This window comes from Lemur catta, chromosome 7, assembly GCF_020740605.2.
Source record: "Lemur catta isolate mLemCat1 chromosome 7, mLemCat1.pri, whole genome shotgun sequence".
Lineage (NCBI taxonomy): Eukaryota > Metazoa > Chordata > Mammalia > Primates > Lemuridae > Lemur > Lemur catta.
In genome coordinates, this window is record NC_059134.1 from 105,518,277 (window position 1) to 105,540,157 (window position 21,881).

The 21,881-nt window shown below is 50.7% G+C and overlaps 1 protein-coding gene and 1 pseudogene across 2 annotated transcripts; both read right to left on the bottom strand.

Annotated features, from left to right (window-relative positions):
- Positions 1 to 4,379: 4,379 nt before the first annotated feature.
- LOC123642175 lies at positions 4,380 to 6,699 on the bottom strand (annotated as a pseudogene).
- Positions 6,657 to 21,421, bottom strand: BBS1 (Bardet-Biedl syndrome 1). Of its 2 annotated transcripts, XM_045558400.1 has the most exons (17): positions 21,326 to 21,421; positions 20,926 to 21,002; positions 20,773 to 20,807; positions 18,138 to 18,410; positions 17,538 to 17,584; positions 17,394 to 17,432; positions 17,222 to 17,294; positions 16,472 to 16,603; positions 15,793 to 15,899; positions 14,127 to 14,247; positions 13,822 to 13,980; positions 12,366 to 12,435; positions 11,450 to 11,608; positions 8,865 to 8,998; positions 7,753 to 7,887; positions 7,047 to 7,133; positions 6,657 to 6,840 (listed from the first exon to the last, which is right to left on the bottom strand). In XM_045558400.1, exons 1-17 carry the CDS (start codon positions 21,370 to 21,372, stop codon positions 6,754 to 6,756), a joined length of 1,782 nt encoding a protein of 593 aa, XP_045414356.1. In that variant the 5' UTR covers positions 21,373 to 21,421; the 3' UTR covers positions 6,657 to 6,753. The 2 variants fall into 2 exon arrangements, with proteins under 2 accessions (XP_045414356.1, XP_045414357.1); XM_045558401.1 differs by lacking the exons at positions 20,773 to 20,807; positions 21,326 to 21,421 and having other exon boundaries at positions 20,926 to 20,995.
- Between the last annotated feature and the right edge of the window lie 460 nt (positions 21,422 to 21,881).

Sequence of the window (21,881 nt, forward strand, 5' to 3'; positions counted from 1 at the left end):
CCCTCAGTTTGGTGCTGGGGCTGCTGTTTCTGGTTCCTCTGGTTTCAGGCCTAGAAACTCCAGAACGTCCGAGGGTCTGAGGGGCCAGGTGGGGGTGTCCTTGTGACCCAGGCCACGGGAATCCAACATTCTTTCCCAGGCGCAGCGTTTTATAGTTAGAAGCATTTCTGCGATGACAGCATCACGGACCCTTTCTTAGCTAACCTACTACAATTATGCTCCTTATTTTGTGAGTGAAAACTTAAAGCTCTGAAAGTTGATAAGATGATGGTTTAGTAAATGGCGCAGCCAGGCGGGATTTGAACCCAGGTTTTTGTGCTTGTGCCTTCAGCCCTGCACAGCTGAAGGAAGTGAGTAGGGAAAAGTCCAGGCATCTGTGAAGGGCTGTGAGAGGAAAAGCCTGCCCCTCTCTGTGGGCTCTGCAGGAGCTTCTTGTTAAGCATTTGTACATAAATACAGTAAATAGAAAGACTGCCAGTTAACCAGTTCTCTAGTTCTCTTAACATCTCACTAAAATGATAAAGAAATAACAAAGCTAAATACTTTCAAGGGGAAAGAAAACAGGAGAGGAGACAGTAGACCAAAGTGCCTGACAGCATTTGGTGAGATGGAAAGTGGATGGAGGCTTATTTACTCTCTTAGCAGGGCATTAAAAGTTGAAATTGTGTGTTCCCAAAGTGGGGGCCGAGAGGCAAGCAGACTGCTCCCCCAAACCCTGGAGAGGCTGAGGAATTCCAGTACCACGGAAGGCGAGGTGAGGCTTCCGGCCAACAGCGTGGACCAGTGGAAAGCCTGGATCCGGAGCAGATGTGCCCCTCCCTCCAGGCCCACCCTACCCCGCAGCCAAGCAGCTCCCCCCTGGGGCAGGGCTGGGGTTACTGAAGGAGAAACTGAACCAGAGAAGCTCTGGGTCTCAGGGGCACTGGGAAGGGTAGGGGTGAGGGACCAAAAATGGGGTTAGATGAAAGTCCCCAGATGCTGCTGGGGCTTCCTCCCATGAACAGGCAGGCTTGCCCCCCACGGACCCCCCAGAGGAACCCATCCTCTGATGAGGCTTTGCTGTGGCCACGGATGTTTGAGCTTTTCAGTTGTTTGTCCGTCCAAAAGGCATGCTCTGTTACTGTTTTTCACAGTAAGAACTTGGTGTGTGTGCCTGGCGCTGTGGGCTACACATCAGCATTAGCACCTTACCCTCCAGAATATCGTATTTTCATTTTTTTCCTTTTTATTAGTGATGAGATACAAAATAAACAGAAACAGCATCCGCCGCCCCATTTGAGAAAGCTACTATTCCCTCCAAGTTCCTGCTGTGCCCTCCTGGCTGGGGGAGATGCTGTCCTGTCGATCATTCCCTTGCTTTGTAGTTTTATTACATGTTTGTATTGGTTTTGCATGTTTTTGAATTTTATATAAATGAAATCATACCGAGTTTGTTCTTCTGTGACATGTCGTTTCACTCAATACTGTGTTTCTGAGATGTATCCAAATGACTGCACGCAGCTGTAGGGTGTTCCCTTCCCTGCTGCAGCGACCCGTTGTATGTGCCTCAGTTAACTTTTCTGCTTTGATCCACTGCTCATTGTAGTTACCCATTTCCTTTGGGAAGCATCCACTAAGATCTGTTCTTGGCCTTTGCTCTTCCATGTAAATTTTAGAATCAGCTTGTCAGGCTCCACCAATAAAAATTCCTTTGAGATCATAAATGGAACTCAACTGAATCGATAGATCAGTTCAGATAAAATCGGCATCTACGTGAAATTCAATTCTCAAAAACGTGGTGTATTTCTCCATTCAATGTTTTCAATAAAGTTATAAACTTGTTCTCATAAAGATGCCCTTTTTTATTAGATTGATTTTAAGTATTTGATATTTTTATGCTATTTTGCATGGTCTATGAAAAGATTGTGTCTAGCAAACCTAAAACTCTTGTCCTTATCATTTACTTGTAGCTTGCCCAGCTCCTACTGCAATTATTAGACCTTCCTACTCCATCCTCCTCATCTCATCTCTCCCCACCCCCACAAATTCTCAAGCATGCTTTATTTTTTAAAATAAGGCTGGGTGTGGTGGTTCATGTCTGTAATCCTAGCACTTTGGGAGGCAGAGGTGGATTGCTTAAGGCCAGCAGTTCGACACCAGCCTAAGCAAGGGCGAGACCCCATTTCTACAACAAATAGAAAAATTAGCCAGGTGTGGTGGCGCATGCCTGTAGTCCCAGCTACTCAGGAGGCTGACGCAGGAGGATCGCTTGAGCCCAGGAGGTTGAGGTTGCAGTGAGCTATGATGACACCACTGCACTCCAGCCTGGGCAACAGAGCGATACTCTGTCTCAGAAAAACAAATAAACCAAACAAGTGCTCTCCTCTTTCTCTCTTACTAACTCATATTTTCTATGTTTCTGGACATGCTAGATAATTTCTATAGATCTACCAGTTAAGTTTTTCTTCAGCTGTTGAAGTAATCTAGTGAGCTTTTTTTTTAAGTGGTTGTACCAACTCATCCATTGAGTTGTACATGTCAAATATTTTATTTTTCAATTCTGGAAGTTCTTTTTTTTTTTTTTTGTCAAATCAGCTTGATCATTTTATAAATGCTCTTGTTCTCATATTTTAAGATTCTTTTTTTCCTTAAATATATTGAAAATATTAATATTTTACACTCTGTGTTTGGTAATTCCAATATCTTAAGTCTTTCTGCAAGCTAGAAGTGTTGGTTCCTAGTCTTATTTTTTTTCCTACATGCTCAGAGAAACTTCTCTAGTAACAAACTATAGAAATGGTCACCAAAAGTATTGTCTTACGATGTCTTTTCTTGCAGTTTGTTTTGATGGTGAGTTCACATTTCTTGGCATTTTCTCAATGAGAATTTTTTGAGGTTGGATTAGAAGTAAATTCCTCCAGAGAGGAAATGTATTTGTTAGTTGCCTGATGACAGACCAATCCTATACCACTTTAAAATTCCAGCTAGGGGGTCTTTAGGACTACCCGGGTATTGCCAATTCAGGTGCAGACACTTAATCAGGGATGGCTTGTGGTTAAAAATTCCCAGGAGAGCTTTTTACCCCCTTCACCCAGCATTACGCGTGGAGACGGGCATTTCCCTGCGGCGCTGGCATGGACAGTGGGGGCGGTTAATTGCTCGTGTGCCTTCACGCTGGCATGTAAGCGCTTTGCGCCCGTGTTACACACCTTGGAGGTAAAAAAAAAAAAAAAGAAAAAGAAAAACAGAAACTTGGGAAACAGTGGTAAAGATAAAATATAAAAGATAATCTTAGATAAGATAATGCACCTGTGAAAGACCGTAAGTGAGGACTGAACAGAGAACAAAGAGTTGAGAATTAAAATAACAGAAATTTTTTTAAAAATTCAGAAGAGCCGAAAGAATAAAACTCTCCCAGAAAACAGAACAAAGATGGTATGGGAAGAGAGAAGGCAGGCTCTGTCCTGTTCTCTCAGGAAGTACCATTTATCAGATGCCGGCGTGAACTGAAGTTCCAGAGAGAACAGAGAAACAGAGGGAGAAAATCACCCAAGAAACAACAGCGATACAACTTCTCGGAACTGAAGGATGCGCACTCTGCCCACAGCACAGCACAGCAAATAACGACACACGGTAAGGCATGTGGCGACATTCGGAACCTCTGAGAGAAAAAGATCAGGAATAAGAATGGCATGGAATTTCTCAACAGCATTACTCAGAGTCAGAAGACAAGGGAGCACTGCCTGCCAGAAAACTATTTTCAACTTCGAATTTTATGACCCAGACAACTATCACATGTGTGAATTGAATAAAGAAATATTCAGGCCCTAGCACTCTGGGAGGCCAGAGTGGGAGGATCACTTGAACCTAGGATTTCAAGACCAGCCTGGGCAACATAGCGAGACTCTGTCTCTACAAATAATTTTAAAAAATTAGCTGGGTGTGGTGGCACACGCCTGTAGTCCCATTTACTGGGGAGGCTGGGGCAGGAGGATGGCTTGAGCCCAGGAGTTGGAGGCTGCAGTGCGCTAGCACTCCAGCATGGGCGACAGAGTGAGACCTTGTCTTACAAAAAAAAAAAATTTTTTCAGACAAGCAGTTTCTTAATCTTATTATGTCTAATGACTTTTTTAAAAAGGTACTTGTGGATGTGTTTCACCAAATGAGGGTGAAGAAGGAGGAAAGAAGAAGGAGGAAGCCATGGGGCCCAGGAATCAGGGGACCTAGCGCAGGGGAGCAGCAAAAGGAATTCTGCAGAGCAAAGGATCTTCAGTGAAGCAGGCGATGAGGGAAGTGTCCAGAGAAAAGAGGAACTGTCAGACTGGGTGGGGAAAGAATCAGCAATTGGCATATTAGAAAACCAAGCAAATGAAAAAGTCAGAGCAATTATTAACTCCATGAAAAATAAAAAAGTACAAAGGAGGTAATTTAATTATAGCCCAATTCTTGGTTCTGCAGTGAATACCCTCACACGGTAATACAAATAGTAATCTAAACAGTGAATATTGATTTACCTAAAACCTGGGGATGGGGAAGGGGTGCTGTCACAGACAGCTAAAGCCTCATCTGTTACAACAGGGCCAACAGATATGTCTGAGATTGATAAATCTAGCAAGAGTAGTATAGGCAAATTTCAAAAATAAATAGCTGAAAGAACTGAAAGTGACTATTGCGGGGGAGCAGTACTAGGGAATGAGGCGAGGCTGCTTTCCTGTTATAAACGGTCTGATTCCACATTACTTAGTGCATATTTTTAAGTATTTTTTAAAAGATCCCAACTCTCCTTATCGTAATGTACACGATTTCCTGGCGCTCTCTCTGGCGTGTGCGCTGGGTACCCTGCCCCGTTACTTGCTTCATGTGGCTTTATGTGCTGTCCACATGGCACAGTCTTGCATTTCTTACCAACAGCTACACCGTATAACATACAAACTCACAAGAGGTCCTGGGCATGGTCCCCCCTCATCACGAATAGCTACGAAGGGAACACAGATCAGACTTTTTGTTCTCAGTTAATGCAGTTCATCGCTTGACTGGGGTGAAGGGACTGTACTGTCATGTGGCCTAACCCACGACCCCGCCCCCACTCGTACAGCTCCAGTGACAAGATGCTCATCGCCTTCTAGGGCAGGCCCTTCCGTCTCCAAGTTCTCCAGGCCAAGCTGCAGTCTCTGACTGGCAGCACCACTCCTTCCGCCCTCGCCTTTCCGTTCCCCGGCTGTAACTCCTGCCTGTCCCAGCCGTGCCTCAGCCGGCTTCCTCCGCAAACCCTCTGCCTTCCCGACCCGACTGGTCTGTGTCTGCAAGTGGCCGGGAGGGCAGAGGAGGGGGACAGGCTCTTTGATCCCAATCCCTTGCTTCCTTTAACCTGGCCCCAGATACCTCCCTTGGGAGGGACAGAGGTGGGCTGTGGGCTGTCACCCTAGTCTTGTGTCTTGGGCACAGAGGCTGTTGCTGGCCAATGGCAGTCAAAAGCCCTGTACTTGCTCTCAGCAAGCGCCACCTCCCTGGTGCAACTGCTCGCTCCCCCCAGAGGGGCTGCCAGAGCGCAGGGTGTTAGGCTGAAAGGGTTTAAGAAACGATCTGGCCAAACTGCCTTATTTTACATGTGGGGAAACTGATGCCCGGAGGGACTTGTTTACTTCCCCAAGGCTGAGCTCTGTGTCACCCTCTAGGCCACATCTGGTTGGACAGAGGAAGCTGTAGGTCCTCAGGGAGCAGGGCTCCCGGCCCACAAGTGGCTCAGGGTGGCCTGTGGGGTGGGCCAGGCAGACTCGCCTGGGGCTCAGGAGGCATCAAGTGCTGCGGGTCTCGGCCCTGGTGGTCTAAACACACGCCTGCCTTCCTTTAGTCCTCAGCTTCATTCCACACCTCTGGGCCGTGCTTTTCCAGCTAATTCTCTCACAGTGTGGCCACTGCACAGTGGACTTTCCACCCACATGGTTGATTTGGGTCCCAGGGCATAGAAGCACACCTTGATTGGCAGTTCTGGGCTTCTCCCTCCTGAGTCACCTCCCCAGGGCCCCAGAAATGCCTCTCCTGGGTGCCCCTGGCGCCACCTCTGCTCCCTGTCCAGTGTAGCCCTCCTCTCCTTTCTGGGCATGAGCGTCCGCGTCAGGCGCAGCTGCCGTGTAGTCCTTAGGATCTCCAGCAGGGGCTGGAGCCTCTAGCTCCCTGCAGGGGCACCCTCTGTCTTCCTGTACCACCTCCTCCCTTGGCCACCTTTGTGGAGCATCATGGCCTGAACCTGGCTGAGTCCCCAAGGCTTCAGAAAAGTTCCCTGTGGGGAGGCAGCCATTCCCTGGGCCTGCTGAGTGGAAAGGAGCCCCTCGCTCAGTGGGGAGGGGAGATCAGAGCACGTGTTTTGCCTGCAGTTGAGTCTCTGGAGCTCCGGGGAGCAGCAGGGAGCTCAGTCTCACCTAAGAAGAGCCTCTGATTTCCCAGGCCAGGCCCTAGCCCAATTTTGGCCTTGACCTGCAGCTGGAGATGAGTGATGTGCCTTTGGGAAGTGGCAAAGGAGAAGGGCCAGGCCTGTCCTCATCTCACTTTGATCCTTCAGAGCTTTTCCTTGGAACCGGTGTGATTTCTGGAAAAAGCCCGGGAGGGTTGAGGGGCAGCAGGCTCAGTGGGACGATGCCTGGGCTGCTGCTGAGGGAGGAGGAGCTGACCTCCAGTGGGAAAGGGGGTGCGTGGGACAGGGGATGGGGGCTGGCCTGGGCACTGAAACTGCACAGTTCAGAGGAAGTCGCAGATCTTCCTGGCTCTGCTGGGGGCTCAGGCAGCTGCCAGCCCCTCACTCACGGGCATGTTGATGTGGGCGCTCAGCAGGGGTGCGCTCTGGCCTTCTCGAAGCACCAGCACCTATGGAGGAGTGTCCATGGCAGCAGGGGCCATGCACCTTTGACCCCTGCCTGGTCTGTGCTGGCGCTAATGACAGGCCACCAGGGCTCTACTGTGCAGAGACCCACCATCCCACCAGCAGCTCTCCAAGGGTCTTGTCCATGCTCACCCTACTGTCCTCCCCAGGGTCCTGCCTGCCCTCCAAGTCATACCAACGTGGGACCTACCTTGATAATGTCTGAGATGCCCTTGTTACTGAGACTTTCCACAAAGGTCTCCAGGGGGTAGTTGAGTCCTGGCACCAGCAAAGGGACCTAAGTTTGAGGAGAGATAAGTAAGAAAAACAGCCTGCATCCTGGACAGTGTTTGGCACATTCCAAAGTGCAGTCGGCCGGCAGCTGGGCCCAGGAGGGCACAGGTACAGTGGGGGATGTAAGTGCTCCAGGACATGTGATTATACCTGGACCTCTGCAATGCTACCAAGTCCAGGGCTAATTATTTCACATTCCAGAGTCTTTCTTAGTTCTCTGCCCTCCTAACTTGAGGTCAAACCTGGGATCTGCAGGCAACGCCCTCTGAGGCAGAGAGAGGCTCCCATTCTAGGAGTGGCTGGGAAGCAGGGTGGGCTCTGGGACTCCCCAGCCCCCAACAGGCCTCAGAGAGGTACGGGTGGGACCAGGCTCTGGCTGTTTTTCCAGCACCTTCTGTGTGGCCCCGAGATCTCTCACAGGCTGGGAGGAAAGCAATGGAGGCAGGTCTTGGGTGGTCCCTCCAGAAGCCCCTGCTGGGGCCTCAGCCTGGCTTGTGGCGGGAGAGCTGTCCTGCTGCCACCTGCCCACACCCTCACCTTGACCTGGTGGGGGCTCTGTGGGCATCTAAGCAGGCCCCTGCCCCAGCCTTTTCCCTCCCAGTCCTACTGAGGAGGCCCAGTACCTTGAAGAAGGCCCGGGGCAGGGCATAGAGCGCCTCGTTGTACAGGAAGCAGATCTGCAGCCCCAGGGCAGGGCGGGCTGTTGAGGGGTTCTGCAGGTGAAGCGTGAGCTTAAAGGTGGGGCCCAGGCCCTGGACCTGTGGAGGAGGCGGAGGAAGCCCTCAGGACCTGGTGGCCTTGGGCTCTGCCTGCCTTCTCCCCAGTACCCGCAGGTCCCCTCCAGCCACTGCATCTGTCCCTCAAAATGTGCAAAAGCCCAGCAGGCCCACAGGGGCCAGCAGAGGCCCAGGGACGGCAAGGGGCTTGAGGGAGGTCCTGCAGCAAGTGGGCAGCAGAGCTGGCCTGGGACTGCATGTCCTGACTCCCACCTGTGTCCTCACTGCTGCCCTGTCCTGGTCTCCTGGGCCTGGTTCCACCTCCCACTCTCATACTATGATGGCCTCGGTGATTTCATTTTTCCCCCTCTTACCCTGAGTGCTCTGTAGCCTCGTCCTCCTCTAAGTCTTATCCACTCTCTTTAGGAAAAGAGAAATTGGAAACCCAAGCGGATTAGATGACATACCTCAGGGACCCATTTAGAGCTGGCTGGAGCCCTGCTGACCTTGAGGTCACTTGTGCCTGAGTGTGTGTGGGCTCCTCCTCTCTCGCACCTGTGCTCGTTTCAAGATGCCCGTGGGTCGGGTTGGGATGGCCGCTTCCCTGCACCAGGCAACCTAACACCTGGCGCTGCCCGTGGCTACTGAGGGGAACCGCTTTCCGCCCTGTACCACACTATAGGATGCCTCCAGGCTTCCAGGAAGAAATGTCCCAAGGTGGCTACTCTGTGTCCCCGCCCAGGTCTGGGAGCTTGTCTGAGGCACAGCACAGAATAGGGGAGCCGGAGAGCATGCCCCAGCCCATGGCCAGCCAGGGGAGGAGGCCGCAGCGGAGGGCAAGGAGAGAGCAGCTCTCACAAACGAGGACGTGAGATTTGGTCCCAGGGTCTGTGGGAAGGTGAGAAGGGAGCACGGGGCTGAGCTGGCTCAGAGTTGCCTCTGGGGGCTTGGCTGCATGGCAGAGGGGTTCCTGCCCACTCCTGGCCTCTGCCCCTCTTCCCCTACACCTGGGTGCTCACCACAGCGTGCAGCTTGAGCGGCTCCCGGGCTGTCATGGACATGGGGCTCAGGCTGGACTCGAGGGCCTGCACGTAGGCGCGGGCAGTCCGCAGGCGCAGCAGGTAGAGGTCTGTCTGGAAGGCCCGGTGCATGGCTGAGGAGGAGGGACACAAAGGCTGAGGGTGGTGTGGGGAAGGGGAGGGAAGGAGGCAGCAGAGTGGTGGAAGGGGTGCTCCCGCCCAGGCTGCTGTGGGGAGGATGCGAGAGGGAGGTGGAGCAGGCAGGGTCTGCAGAGGCTGGGAGTGTGGGGAAAGGGAGGGCCGAGGGCCAACAGCCCAGCCTTCTGGCGACACTGGACGCTGTGGACCACTCCCTGCCTCCTGCCTGGTTTTCCTACCACCTCGCTGCCTGCACGATCTGTCCCCTTCACTGGCTCCTGTTAGGCACTAAAGGCTGGTGCTCCCCTGACTGCTGTCCTTGGTCTTCTTCCCATCTGCCATCTTCTTCCCCTTGACAATCTATGTCCTGCCACAGCTCTGAGCATCCTAAAGAACAGCTTCGGGCCCCTGACGGCAGGGACCTTGTCCCTCCTGAGTCCTTAGTGCCCAGCTCGGGGTAGGCCCGTGTTCGATGTCCCCAGCAGCTCACAGGTGCTGGGCCTGCCTCCTGCTTCTAACTGCCTCCTGGTCATCTCCATCCGGACGTCCCTTCAGCACCTCAAGTTCAACGCCACAGAAACCAGCCTCCTTGTCCTGCCTCAGTCACTGCCTCCCTGACCCTCAAGTCACCTAGGTTCACCCTTCACGTCTAACCATCTGCCAGGACCAGATGATGACTCTTCCGCAAAGCACCCCCCACGCCGTCCGTCACGCCTCTGCCTCCTTTGCAGGTCCTTGGTCAGCCAGCCGGGCCCTTTCACTCGGGTGGGAGGTGCCTTTTGCCATTCAGGAGTTTTACACCTTTGTCTCACCTACCGAAGTTTCCTTTTTTCTCTAGTACTTTTACAATTGATTTTTAATCGACCCAGAATTAATTTTTGTGTTTGGCATGTGGTAGTCTGTTTTTTTTTCCTATAAGTAAGTTGTCCTAATTGTGTTTTTTTGGACAGTCTGGGCTTTCCCCACTGATTTCAAATGACACCTTGAATGCAGCCTGCCTTTCTGCACGTTGCAGAGTCTGTTTCTGGACTTCCTGAACGTGCCAGTCCTCTCGGGCTGCTGGTATTTCTGCATCGGCACCACAGCTCCGTTCGTTCTGCCGTCCGGTAGGGTAAGTCCGCTCTTATTTCCCCCAAATTTCTTAGATTTACTCTTTGAATCAACTTACATCCTTAAAACAAATCCCATTGGTATTTTAACTGTAACGTTACTATGTTTTTACGTTAATTTTGGAACAATTGACAGATTTACCAAATTTACCCTGGGACCTGGTAAGTCTCTCCATTTAAACTGCAAGGTGGTTTTTAATGTTCTTGAAAATAGTTTTAAAATTTTATCAGTCTTTGCATGTCTTCTTGCTACAGTTATTTCTAGGGATTTCCTAGGTATTGTGAATGGAATCTTTTTCCAGTATATTTTCTAACTGGATATTATTGGTATATACACAAGCTTGTGATTGTTTAATATTTTACATCTGATCACCTTACAAAACTCCTTATTTTTCGGATTGTTTATCCATTGTTTCTCTTAGATTTTCTGGGCTGTGACAGCTTGTTAACTATTTTCTCTGACCTCTAATCTATCCTTCAAACTAAGACGAAAATCGCTGTGTAAGGCAGAACTGGCCGAGCGGCTGTATTTGCTATTTACCGTCTTTGCCAGCGTCCACCTACCCAGACAACATCCCCACTACTCAGCCTTGTGTTCCGGCCCTGCGGGAGCTGGCTGTGACCCGCCGGTCCCCTCCCTCTGACCACCCGGCCTCTGGCCCCATGCCCGCAGCTCCGCTGACAGAGGCTTGCCTGAAGCCGGTCGGGGCCCTGTGCCTCTACCCAAGCCTCTGTCTACACTGCTCCTCCCTGCCCCGCTGTGTCTGCTGGACTGGTAATCACCTTTTAGGGTGAAGTCCAACGTCACCTTGCTCTGAAGCCTTTCCCAAGCTTCCCAGGCAGAGTTTCTTACTCTGCTCCTGTGCTCTAAGAGCTCTTTGCAGAATCCCTGTCTACCCTAGTCACATGACATGAAGTTGGCCAGGTAGACTGAACGCCTAAGGTAGGCACTAGCCTAATTCGAGGCACCCAGCACAAAGCCTGGCATTATCACAGATATTGAACGAATGAACGACTGAACAAATGAACAGGAAAAATTGAACAAGAAGACAACACTTGGTTAAATTCTACTTTTCTCATGAAAACTCCTGTGTCTGGAAGTGACTGCTCCCTCCTCTGAATTCTAAGGGCTCTTGCCCTCACCCCCAGCACCTTCTACCCTGAGGAACAGTTACCTATAGGCAGCGTGTACCTCCTAGGCTGTCCCTGGACTTAGAGGCACAGGACCTGCCTAGCCCGTTTCTTCCCCCTGCCAGGGCAGCTGGGCAGCATTCACCAGCTTTGCTGTGTGGGAGTCATGGAGGAGGAAGAAGAGGAGGGACCCAGCCTGAGTCTCACCGGTGCCAGCCTCCCGCTCTCGCAGCGTCTGATCCACATAAAGCCGGGTCTTGCGGGGCACATTCAGTTTCGTGGCCTGGGCTGGTGGGGGACCCATCTCGCCTCCCCCCTCCACAAACACTGCTGTTCGCTTCAGGATCTTGATAATCAGGCCACCGCCTAGGGAAGTGGACAGACGGGAACAGGTTTATCCTTCCCACGCTCCCATTCTTTCATCCCAAACAATCTGCCTATTTCTGTACATGTCCATCTTCCTGACAAGACTGTTTCTAGAAGAAATATGTCTTAATAGTTTGATTGATTGACTGATTATTTGTTAATTTATTTTTAGAGACAGGGTCTTGCTCTGTCACCCAGGCTGGAGTGCAGTGGCACGATCACAGATCTCTGTAACCTGGAACTCCTAGGCTTAAGTGATTCTCCCTACTTAGCTTCCTGAGTAGCCGGGACTACAGGTACAAGCCACCACGCCTGGCTAATTTTTTTAGTTTTTATGGAGATGGGGTCTTGCTATGTTGCCCGGGCTGGTCTCGAACTCCTGGCCTCAAGTGATCCTCCTGCCTTGGCCTCCCAAAGCACTGGGATTATAGGTGTGAGTCACCGCACCCAGCCTCCTAGCATTCATTCATTCATTCATTCAGCAGTTATCGACTGGGTGCTGTGATGTTCCTGGCATTGTAGCAGGCACTGGGATACTGGGTGAACTAGAGGGATACAACCAAGCCCAGGGCCTGGCTCCAGGTGGAGACAGCAAACTGCTGCTGATGTCCCCAGCGGAGGCACAGCCTGCTAGGTTGCAGGCCTGTAGGCCTTGCTTCCACACCTAGGCCCACGCATGCTCCACGCCCACCTCCTCCTCGTTCCCTGTCCTTTCACTCCCGGCTCCACGGCCCCTGCCAGGCCTGACTCCCCTCACCTCGAGTAGTCATGACGAGGGTATTTTCTTCCCGCCCATAGCGGCCAAAGCAAAGGCTGGTCACTGCGTCCTATGTGGAGACATCAGAGTTTAGTTGGGGAAACAGCTTGCAGAGGAAAGCAAGACAGGAGGTAACGGTGGGGGAGACCCCAGATATAACAGAGGAGACGGGAGGCGAGGCCTGGGGCAATGCTGCCTCTGCAGTAGCTCCTTTATTCCTCCCCTCCCCTCCCCTCCAACCTCACTGCCACGGCCACAGTGCCAGACTAAACATCACTGGCCTTCACTTTTGGGGTCAGCCTCCTAACAGGTCTCCTAGCCTAGTCTTTCTCCCCAGTCTGCCCTTCACAGTGCTGCCTCTGCTGCCTTTCTTTCTGTCTTTCTTTCTTCTTTTTGAGACAGGGTCTTGCTCTGTTGCCCCAGGTACAGTGCAGTGGCATCATCACAGCTCACAGCAACCTCAGACTCCTGGACTCAAGCCATCCTCCTGCCTCAGCCTCCCACCACAGGTGCATGCCACCAAGTCTGGCTAATCTTCCTTTTTAAATTATTTTGTAGAGATGAGGTCCTGCTATGTTGCCCAGGCTGGTCTCAAACTCCTGGCCTCAAGGGATCCTCCTGCCTCTACCAAGCAGCGGGACTACAGGTGCACTCTGCTGCCTCTCAAAACCACAGATGTGTCTAGTCACTGCTCACGCATCTCCGCGGGCCTTTCTCCCTGCTCGCCAGGACACCAACGGCCTCCCACGCTGGCTCCCACCTGCCTTCCCTTCTCCCACGCTGCACACCACCTGTCCTCCCAGGACCTGTGGCCCAAGCCAGTGGCTTTCAAATTTTATATTGTGACTCAGGACAATTTACATACACACATACACATTTCACATGTGATATATTCTGAATTTTCTATTCTATTTTTTAAAATGTTGCTGGTGTGATCCACTAAATTGATTTAATGACTCACAACTTAGAGTTTGAAAGATTCTGGTCCAAACTCATCCAACTACCTGGATTCTTTAATCAAGAACCTTCATGCCTGTCAGCCTTTGTTCATGCTGTTCCCTGTCTGGAATGTTCTTCCTCCATTTGTCCACTTGGCAAACTGTTTTGAGGCCCAGCTGAATTGTCACTTGTTCTGTGAAGTGTCCTGTGGGTTCCATCCCCGTTCATCTCACCTCCACCCCCTCTCGGCCCCTCTGTGCTTTTCCAGCACTTCGCTGTGCTGCAGTCTGCCTTGGTTTTTAATTTGCTGTGTCTCTGGCTGTCACCTTATGCTCCCTGAAAACAAGGACTTAGTCATTATCCTGTCCCCCTCCCCCACTATAATGACTTGTACATGAGGTGCTCAACCAAGGTTTCTGAAACACCTCATTGTGGGGCCAGGAGAAGCAGCTAAGATGCCCCAGGGGTGGGACCAGGGCAAGAGGGAGTCAGTGGCAGATGCGGAGATGGGGCTCACCGGGGCACGGATGATGTTGAGCAGGGCCTTGTCGCGGTAAATGCGGACCTCTCCATTGGCCAGGCCAGCCATGACAGCCTGCAGGCCCCGGGAGCGCTGCTCCAGGAGGTTCATGGTCAGGATGGCTGCGGGCATGTGCACTGTCCACAGCTTCTTCCCCTGGCAGGGAACAGCCGGTGTCTGCGGGGGGCTTAGGGCTCAGAGTGGAAAGAGGAGTTGCCAGGAAGAGGAAGCCAGAAGGGCTCTCCTGCTCCGGGGCACTGGGGAAACAGGAGTAGGGGGGCTGGTGCCTGCTGGGGCCATACCTTGTGAGTGAAACCGTGCAGGCTGTCTTCAGTGCTGCCCACCACCAGGACCTTGTGTACCCGGACAAGCCCCACAGGCTGGGCGCTCAGCTCGATGCAGTACTTGGGGTGCTTGGAGTCTCTGTGGAATAAAGACACACTTGTCCAGCCCCAGAAAAACCCTGTCTCCACTTCCTTGGCTGACCCTCCTCTTTTTAAGCCCCACAGACTAACCTGGGAGGAACTCTGGCCCCAAAGCAGATGACCCTGGGATTATTTCCACCTCTACCACTTAGCAGTGTGACTTTAGATACTATCAAGTGTGTTTTCCTACCTTGTCTCCCTCCCAATTTCACTATGGTGGTTTGTGTGATAACCTGGCATTTAATAGTTTTCAGGGCCAGGCACAGTATGGTTCACTCCTGTAGTCCCAGCTACTTGGGAGACTGAGGCAGGAGGATTGCCTGAGCCCAGGAGTTGGAGGCTACAGCGAGCTATGATCAGGCCACTGTACTCTAGCCTGGGTGACAGAGCAAGACCCTGTCTCTTAAAAAACAAAAACAAAAACAAAAAAGTTTTCAGCGAGTTTACCTTAGAGCAGCTTAGCCAGTGCAAGTGGGCTTAGGCAGGTCACTAACTTATCAGAACAGGATGAAGGTCTGCCCTGGGTAAATGCACTGTTTTCAGTTTCCTGGCCTCTCAATCAGTTTCCGTCCTCCAGAAAGTAGGGGCTTCCTGCCTACCAACCCCACTTTCGGCCCACTCTTCTCATCATCATCTGATGACTATGGGTCTCCCACGGGTCTCTGGGCTCTTTCCAATCTACCCTCTGTCCAGCAGAGTAAGCTTTGTGAAATGTCAGTGGATTATATCATTCTTCTGATTAAAGCCCCAATTTTCCACTGCACTTCAGGTAAGATCCAGAATCTTTGCCATGCCCTCCAGGTCCTCCCCAGGCAGACCTTGGTCTCAACCTCATCTCTTCCCACCCTCCTCCTTGCCCACCAAGCTTGAGTAGCACATGCCAATGTCTTTCCCACCTTGAGGGTGCCTACAACACTCTTCTCCACTTTTTGAACAACCGGCTCCTTTTTACCCCTCGAGCCACGTCTTCAGACAGGTATTCTTGACCACCCTTGCCCCATAATTTTTTCCCATTGAGCCTGCATTCTTCCACCATAGCACTCACCCAATTTGCAATACTATCTTGGTTTGCTGACTTTAGTATCTGTCTTCCCCAGGAAGGCGGGAACTATATTTATTTTATTCATCAATATATCCCCAATACTTTGCATAGTGCTTAATGCATAGTAGGTACTCAATAAATATTTCTTGAATTTAAAAAAATGAATGTTATACAGAATATCAACCCAGTGCATAAGGAAGTGTCCTCTACACTATAAGGTAATATAACAAATCCGGGAGACTGTTTTATCTCCTCCCATTTCTGACTGTGTTGTGCCGCTACTACAGCCACCCAGCCTGGTCCCTCACTTTGCCAGCTGCCCGCCTGCCCCCAAGCCTCCAGGTGTCCCCCTGTGCTCATGCTTGCAGCCTCCTTTATGAAGTTCTCAGCTCTTCCCATTCCCAAATCCAGAACCAAAACCCCTGCTCATCTTGCAAGCCCCTGACACCATCAGTTTTCTGAGCTGTTCCTTCTGGCCCCAGAGACCAAGGACGTGGCTACCTTCTCAATATATAGATATTCCCGTTGCGGCAGGCAGCGGCAAGCCGGAACTCGACATCAAACTGGCCAGAAGCCTCCAGGAAGACGGGGACGCTGGGAAGGCTCATCTGCAAAGAAGAGGCTCAAATATCCTGATTTCTCTGGAGCCCCTGTCCCTCCCACTCCTGAAGTAACATCTGTAAGTTAATTTCTTGTCTAAAGTCCCAATCTTCTCACTCACATCCTGCTGGTCACAGCACAAACTCGTACAGTTTTTCTGGGGGGAATCTCAGCAACACGCAGCAAGAGCCTTTTAGTCTGTACCTTTGATTAAACTATGCCACTTCTAGAGCTGCATCCTAAGGAAGTATTGAAATAAGCACGCAAAGACATTTGGGCAAGGAATTCTACAGTGGTGGTGTTATTATAATAGTAGTGAAAAATGGAAAACAACTTGAACAACGATAGGTGACTGGGTAAATAAGTCATGGGATATCTATGTTATAGATATTATATACCAAAACTTTAATAGGAGATATCTGTAGGTGGTAGGATTTTTGGATATATATATCTCTTTATGTTTATCTACAGTTTCTAATTTTTCTTCAATGAATGTGTATTACCAAGAACTAACTGGGGAGCGTGGGGGAGGAATGCAGCCTGGGCCTTGGGTGTGCCCAGGGCCAGACCCAGCACTGACCTTGGCCAAAATGGTGAAGGCCTCAGGGTCGAGCACCAGGAGCTCCTTGTTCTCACTGCCCAGCACCAGGCACGACACAGCATCCTCATCAGCCAGGTTCTTCTTCAAGGTGGTCATGGTAGTGATGACTGTCTGCAGAAGGACTCCAGGGTCACCCTGGGTACCCCCACTCACCATCCCCCCAGAAGCCCCCAAGATGCCAGAGGAGGGAAGAGGGCAAAGGAAGAGGCAGTATCAGGTTTTTACTGCATCAAGTGCATTGATGAGCTCCTTTTTTGACACCCAGAACAATTCCATAAAAACGGAGTTCTTAGAGACTATTTAATGCTCAAAATACATTAGATACTTAAGGGAAGCAGGATTTAAAAGTGTATTTATGAAGATAATATACCAAAATGGTAAGAATGGGTATCTCTAGGTAGGGAAATTATAGTCATTTATATAATATTTCTCCGTTACACTTCTCTTTATTTTCTAAAATTTCTGTAATAAAAATGTGTTATCTTTACCCCCAAGAAAATAAAAGTTATATGCAAATTATGTAATGTTTTACATCTCGATATTAAAAGCTGTTGACTGGAAGTGGAGAAGCCACTGAGCCTGGTGATGATATACATGGGGCATGGCTGGCAGGGAAAGAGCAAAGGGAAACTGCTCAGGTTTGGTTGTAGAATTTCCCCCTGATGTTAAGTGGCCTTTAACAAAAAGTATGTATTTTTACAAGGAACTAAAAAGAGAAGGGGACATTACCTGCCGCTTGATGGACTTGGACTTGTGCTGGTTTACAAACGCCTCCATTTCACTCAGCTCCAGCTGCAGAAACCTGGACACAGCGGGCATCTGCTGGTGCCTCCTCAGGCTGGTCTGCAGCTGCTCCCTCGCCCCGGGGCTTCTGCAGCCCTGGCCCCCACAGGGCCCTTACCTGAGTGACTGTACGGACAAAGGCACCTCTGCCTTCTCCCTGCAAGGAGAGGGGCCAGCATGGCAGGTTTAGTTGAGGAATGGGGCCCTGGGGTCAGACCAGATGAAGGAGTTGGGGTGGGGATGGGGAAAGGTGGGCTCTCACCGGATGCTCTCCAGCATCTCCTTCAGGGTTAAGGGGTCGATCCGGTCCTGTGACAGCGCGGGAAGGAGGGAGAACCTGTGAGCTTGTGCCAGGCAGGGAATGAGGACACCCATGCCCTCAGGGAGCTCAAGTGCAGGGACACCTCTTCCTCTGCACTTCCCTGCCACCTGCCTCTGTGCTGAGCCCCAAGCTGAAGCCGTTTACTGGAATCTAGCCTCAGGGCCACACCCATCATCCCCTTCATCCGTGCCTCCCCAAAGCCTCCCTCTGGCTGTTTCCAGTCCTCCTTCTCTGATGGGCCCCTACCTTCTTTGGTTTCACCTCTCCCAAAGGTGGGCAGGGGTGTGGCCAGCGCAGAGGAATTTTCTGGGTTCTGCTCTCCAAAGCGCCTGGCCAACTCCCCCCCTCCCCGGGGAGCCACTGCTCAGAGGCCAAGCACAGCGCTTTGCCCAGAAGTGCCACCCACTGCTGCTGTCAGGGAGGGGCTGACCTCCTGCCACTGGCCTACCTGGGGGCCCAGCCTTCTTCCTGGAAGCCCCTCCCTTCTCACACAGTGGCTGTCATCTTCTGCCTTCTGGTTCCCAGCCCCACGTTGTTTACCTCCTTGGCCTGATGCCAAAGGTCTTCTTCCAGAGGGTTTGGAGGCAATTGGGGTAGGCTGAACTTGAAGTAGGGTCTAAGATTCTTATACACGTAGACACAAGGGCCTGAAGCAAGTGCCAGAGCGGGAGCCTGGGGCTCGTGGTGCTCCATGAGGAAGGTGGCGGCAGCGGCTGGCAGGGCAGGTAGCGGGCTTTCAGTCAGCACTGCTGGTCCTTTGAGCACCTTCAGGCGGGGCTGCTGTCCACCTGGGCCAAGGTCCCCCACCACCAACTGTAGGGAGAGGATGGCTCATTCCAGGCTCAGGGTCTAAAATCCACTCCACTGACCCTCTTCTTGGGCTCAGTCTTTTTGCTGGTGTACATTGGTTCATTCCTATACCAACAAAGGCTTTGCCCTCAGGCTTACAAGCTGTGTGACCTTGGGAAAGCTGATTAACTTTTCTGAGCCTCAGTTTTCTCACTTACAAAATGGAAATACCTATGTCATGACACTCATGGTGAAAATCAAATGAGATACTGAATTATAGAACTTGGTGAGTGCTAGTGAGGAGTAGGTGGCAGCTAATGCTTTTGTTATTCATTTGACAAACATTTCTTAATGCCAGGCACTGTTCTAGACACGGGGACAGTGGCTGAGGTCAGTGGGGGAGGGATGGGGACAGATATATCTGAGCTTCTAAGGCCTGGCTTCCAAATGCAGGGCAGGATGTGCTCTGTGGACACAGAGAAGAGAACCAAACTCCTTGGCCTCTTGGTTTTCCACCTTCCAGCCCATCCTTCAAGCTGCTGTGGCTGCCATGCAAGCCCATTCTCCTGAGCGAGGCCTGTAAGGCCCCTCTGGTCTGGTTCCCAATTTGTTTCCTATCACCTTCCCATTGCTGTGCTCCAGCCAGAATGGGGTGCCCAAGAGCATATGGGTACTGAGCATGCACTAAGTGGCAGGGACCACATCAGAAACCACTGCATGCTTGCATTCAACCCTCTCAACAACCTTATGAGGTAGGTACTATTATTAGCCCTATTTTCCGACTAAGGAAGCTGTGTCTTAGAGATGTGAAGTCAAAGTCACATAGCTATTAAGTAGGAGAGCTGGGACTGGAGTCTAGGTCTGTCCAAATCTAACACAAGTGGTCTTAACTACCATTTTATATTGGGCTCAACTTTTTAACTCCGCATTTATTCTTTCCAAATATGCTATGAACTTCTACGCCTCTGTACCTCTGTTTGTGCTGTTTCTTCTACCTGGAATACCTCCCCCATCCTCTCTTCCTTGTCTTCTTGATATACTTTCATTTGTATCAATGCCCCGTTTACCTGTTACTGCCTCCTGGTGCCTCCAGATATTCAGAATTCATTGTTCTCTCACTCGAGCCCCCATAATACTTTCTACGTATTCTACCTTAGCATCCACTCACTTACCCCACAAATACTCATCAAGTACCTACTTTGTGCCAGGCACTGTGCTACATGCTGGGAATCAATGGTGAACAAACTAGCCATTAAACCCACCATTACATGAAAACATTTAACATTTCATGTTAATTACTGTATCTGTGGTTTCTCCACCCCTCACTGCTGTAAACCCAGCATCAAACACAAACTAGATGTTCAATCAATATCATGGATGAATTAACAATGTGTCTCTTCCTGACTATGTGCTGATTCATTTCTGAGTTTAGAGTCCCTACAATGCCTGACACACAGTAGGGATTCACTATGCATTTCTCAATATATGCTGAATTACTGAATGCATTATGGACAGGAATTTGGGGGCAAAACCCACTGAGTCCTACTGTACTCTTTGTGTGGGGTAAGACTCCAGGACTACTGTGTAGCTGCCCACATAAAACACCCATTGTGGGGTCATTGACAACCATGGTGCAAAAAGCACAAGATTTAGAATCAAACCAGGTCTGCCACTGATGAATTCAGTACACTTACCCTCTCTGAAACTATTTTCCCACTAAGAAAATGGGAATAAATAATATCTATGTATATGAAAGTGCCTCACAGAAGGTCTGGTCCAGAAATATTCAATACATGTTAATTTCCTTTCCTTTATCCCAATATATTTCTCAACCTTTTAAAAATGTGTCTCTTTTAAAATTTATTTATTTATATTTTATAACTAAAATGAGATTTAAATTTTAATCTCTTTATTATGGAAAATTTTCAATCATATACAAAAGTAGAGACTCGCATAATGAATCCCTATATACACATTATCCAGCTTCAACAAGTATCAGCTCACGGCCAATTTTAAAATCTATGCTCTTTTGATAGACCAAAACTCTCACTTCCCTCCCGTTTACATTCCCTCCAGATTCTAATGCCTGCCCCGACCCAGGGATTTGCCCTACCAACAAAGACTCACGTTAACTAAATTAAGAGGATTTGCCTTAGTACAATCCCCAGAAGCATTTTGATCTGCTTTACTTTCTGCAGTCTGTATGATGAAATTGATAAGTTCTCTTCATTTTCCACATAAAAATAAAATTTAACACTAAATGTGCTTTTTCACAGTACACGTGAATTCCAGATTATGCTGAGCCTCTTTGGAGCCATTGGGAAATCTCACTTCCGGGTACTCCCCCATCCCCCCAACTCTCTTCCTGCCGGGGTGATAGGCTTACCTTGTGTTCCCCATCCCCATGCAAATCTGCCAGCACTGGAAAACACAAAGGGCCCAAAACCAGGGTCTCAGAATCCCGGAGGCTTCACTACAGGACCAGTGTCTAATTTCCCCTTTCCCCCAGAACCCAGGGCTCATGGTTCCAGAAACTCACCTAGGCAGGCGGAAAAAGTGTGGATGTTGGCGACTGGGTCATAGTGTGCGTCCAGCCATTTCGAATTGGCCTCATTGCTGGGAGTTGGCGGAAAGAGAGTTGGGGAGTGAGTCCCATAGGAGGGAAAGAAAACGGAGCTGGGGTCTGACAGGGAGCTGTGCAGGGAGCTCTGAACTGGGGGCACAGAACATCTGGGTCCGAGTACAGGCTCCGCTACTGACGCAACCTCGAGTCAAGACACACACATACACTTCTTGGGCCTCGATTTCCCTACATGACCTCTAAGAGACCTTCAGGAACTGCTAGCGCTGCTCGAGAACTGCAGGAACCCAGAGCCCGGGGACCAAGGCACCCTCTTTACATCTGTGGGAGAGGAAGCCTCGAGGACCCCCGCCTTCACCTCTCAGCTCGGCCGCTGTCGGAATCCGATGAAGACGCCGCAGCCATCTTCGCAGGCGTCGTCCTGGCAACCGGCCCCGCCCCCGGCGCCGCGCAACGCTCAGTGGCGCCCCGGGGCGGGGAAGCGCGCGTGCGAAGGTTCCGGGCGCGAAGCTTTCCCAGCCAGGCCCCTAAACGCCCCTGCGGGATGCGCGGGCCTCTTTCCTGGGTTCCGCCCGGCGGAGGCGCAATCACTCCTCCTAGCATTTGATTTATCTTTACCCTTTCCCAGGCGGAGCCACCTTTCCGGGCTTGCGGGCCCTACAATCTCTGGGTCAGCCACAGGGCTCTCTGGTTTGGAGGTCTGGAAAGGAGTCCCTTCTACCGTTTATGAGCAGCCAAATGAACTACGCCTGTCTTCATCTGCGCAGTTATCCCGTTGAAAAGGGGCCATGTCCTTTCTTGCTGCCTGACTGTAGAGGTCCAGGCTCAGAGAAGCCAAACACGAGGGTGAGGGGGCCCTGCAGAGGATTCTGACCGACATTGGGTGTTTCCAGTTTTTAGGTTCCCAAAATACT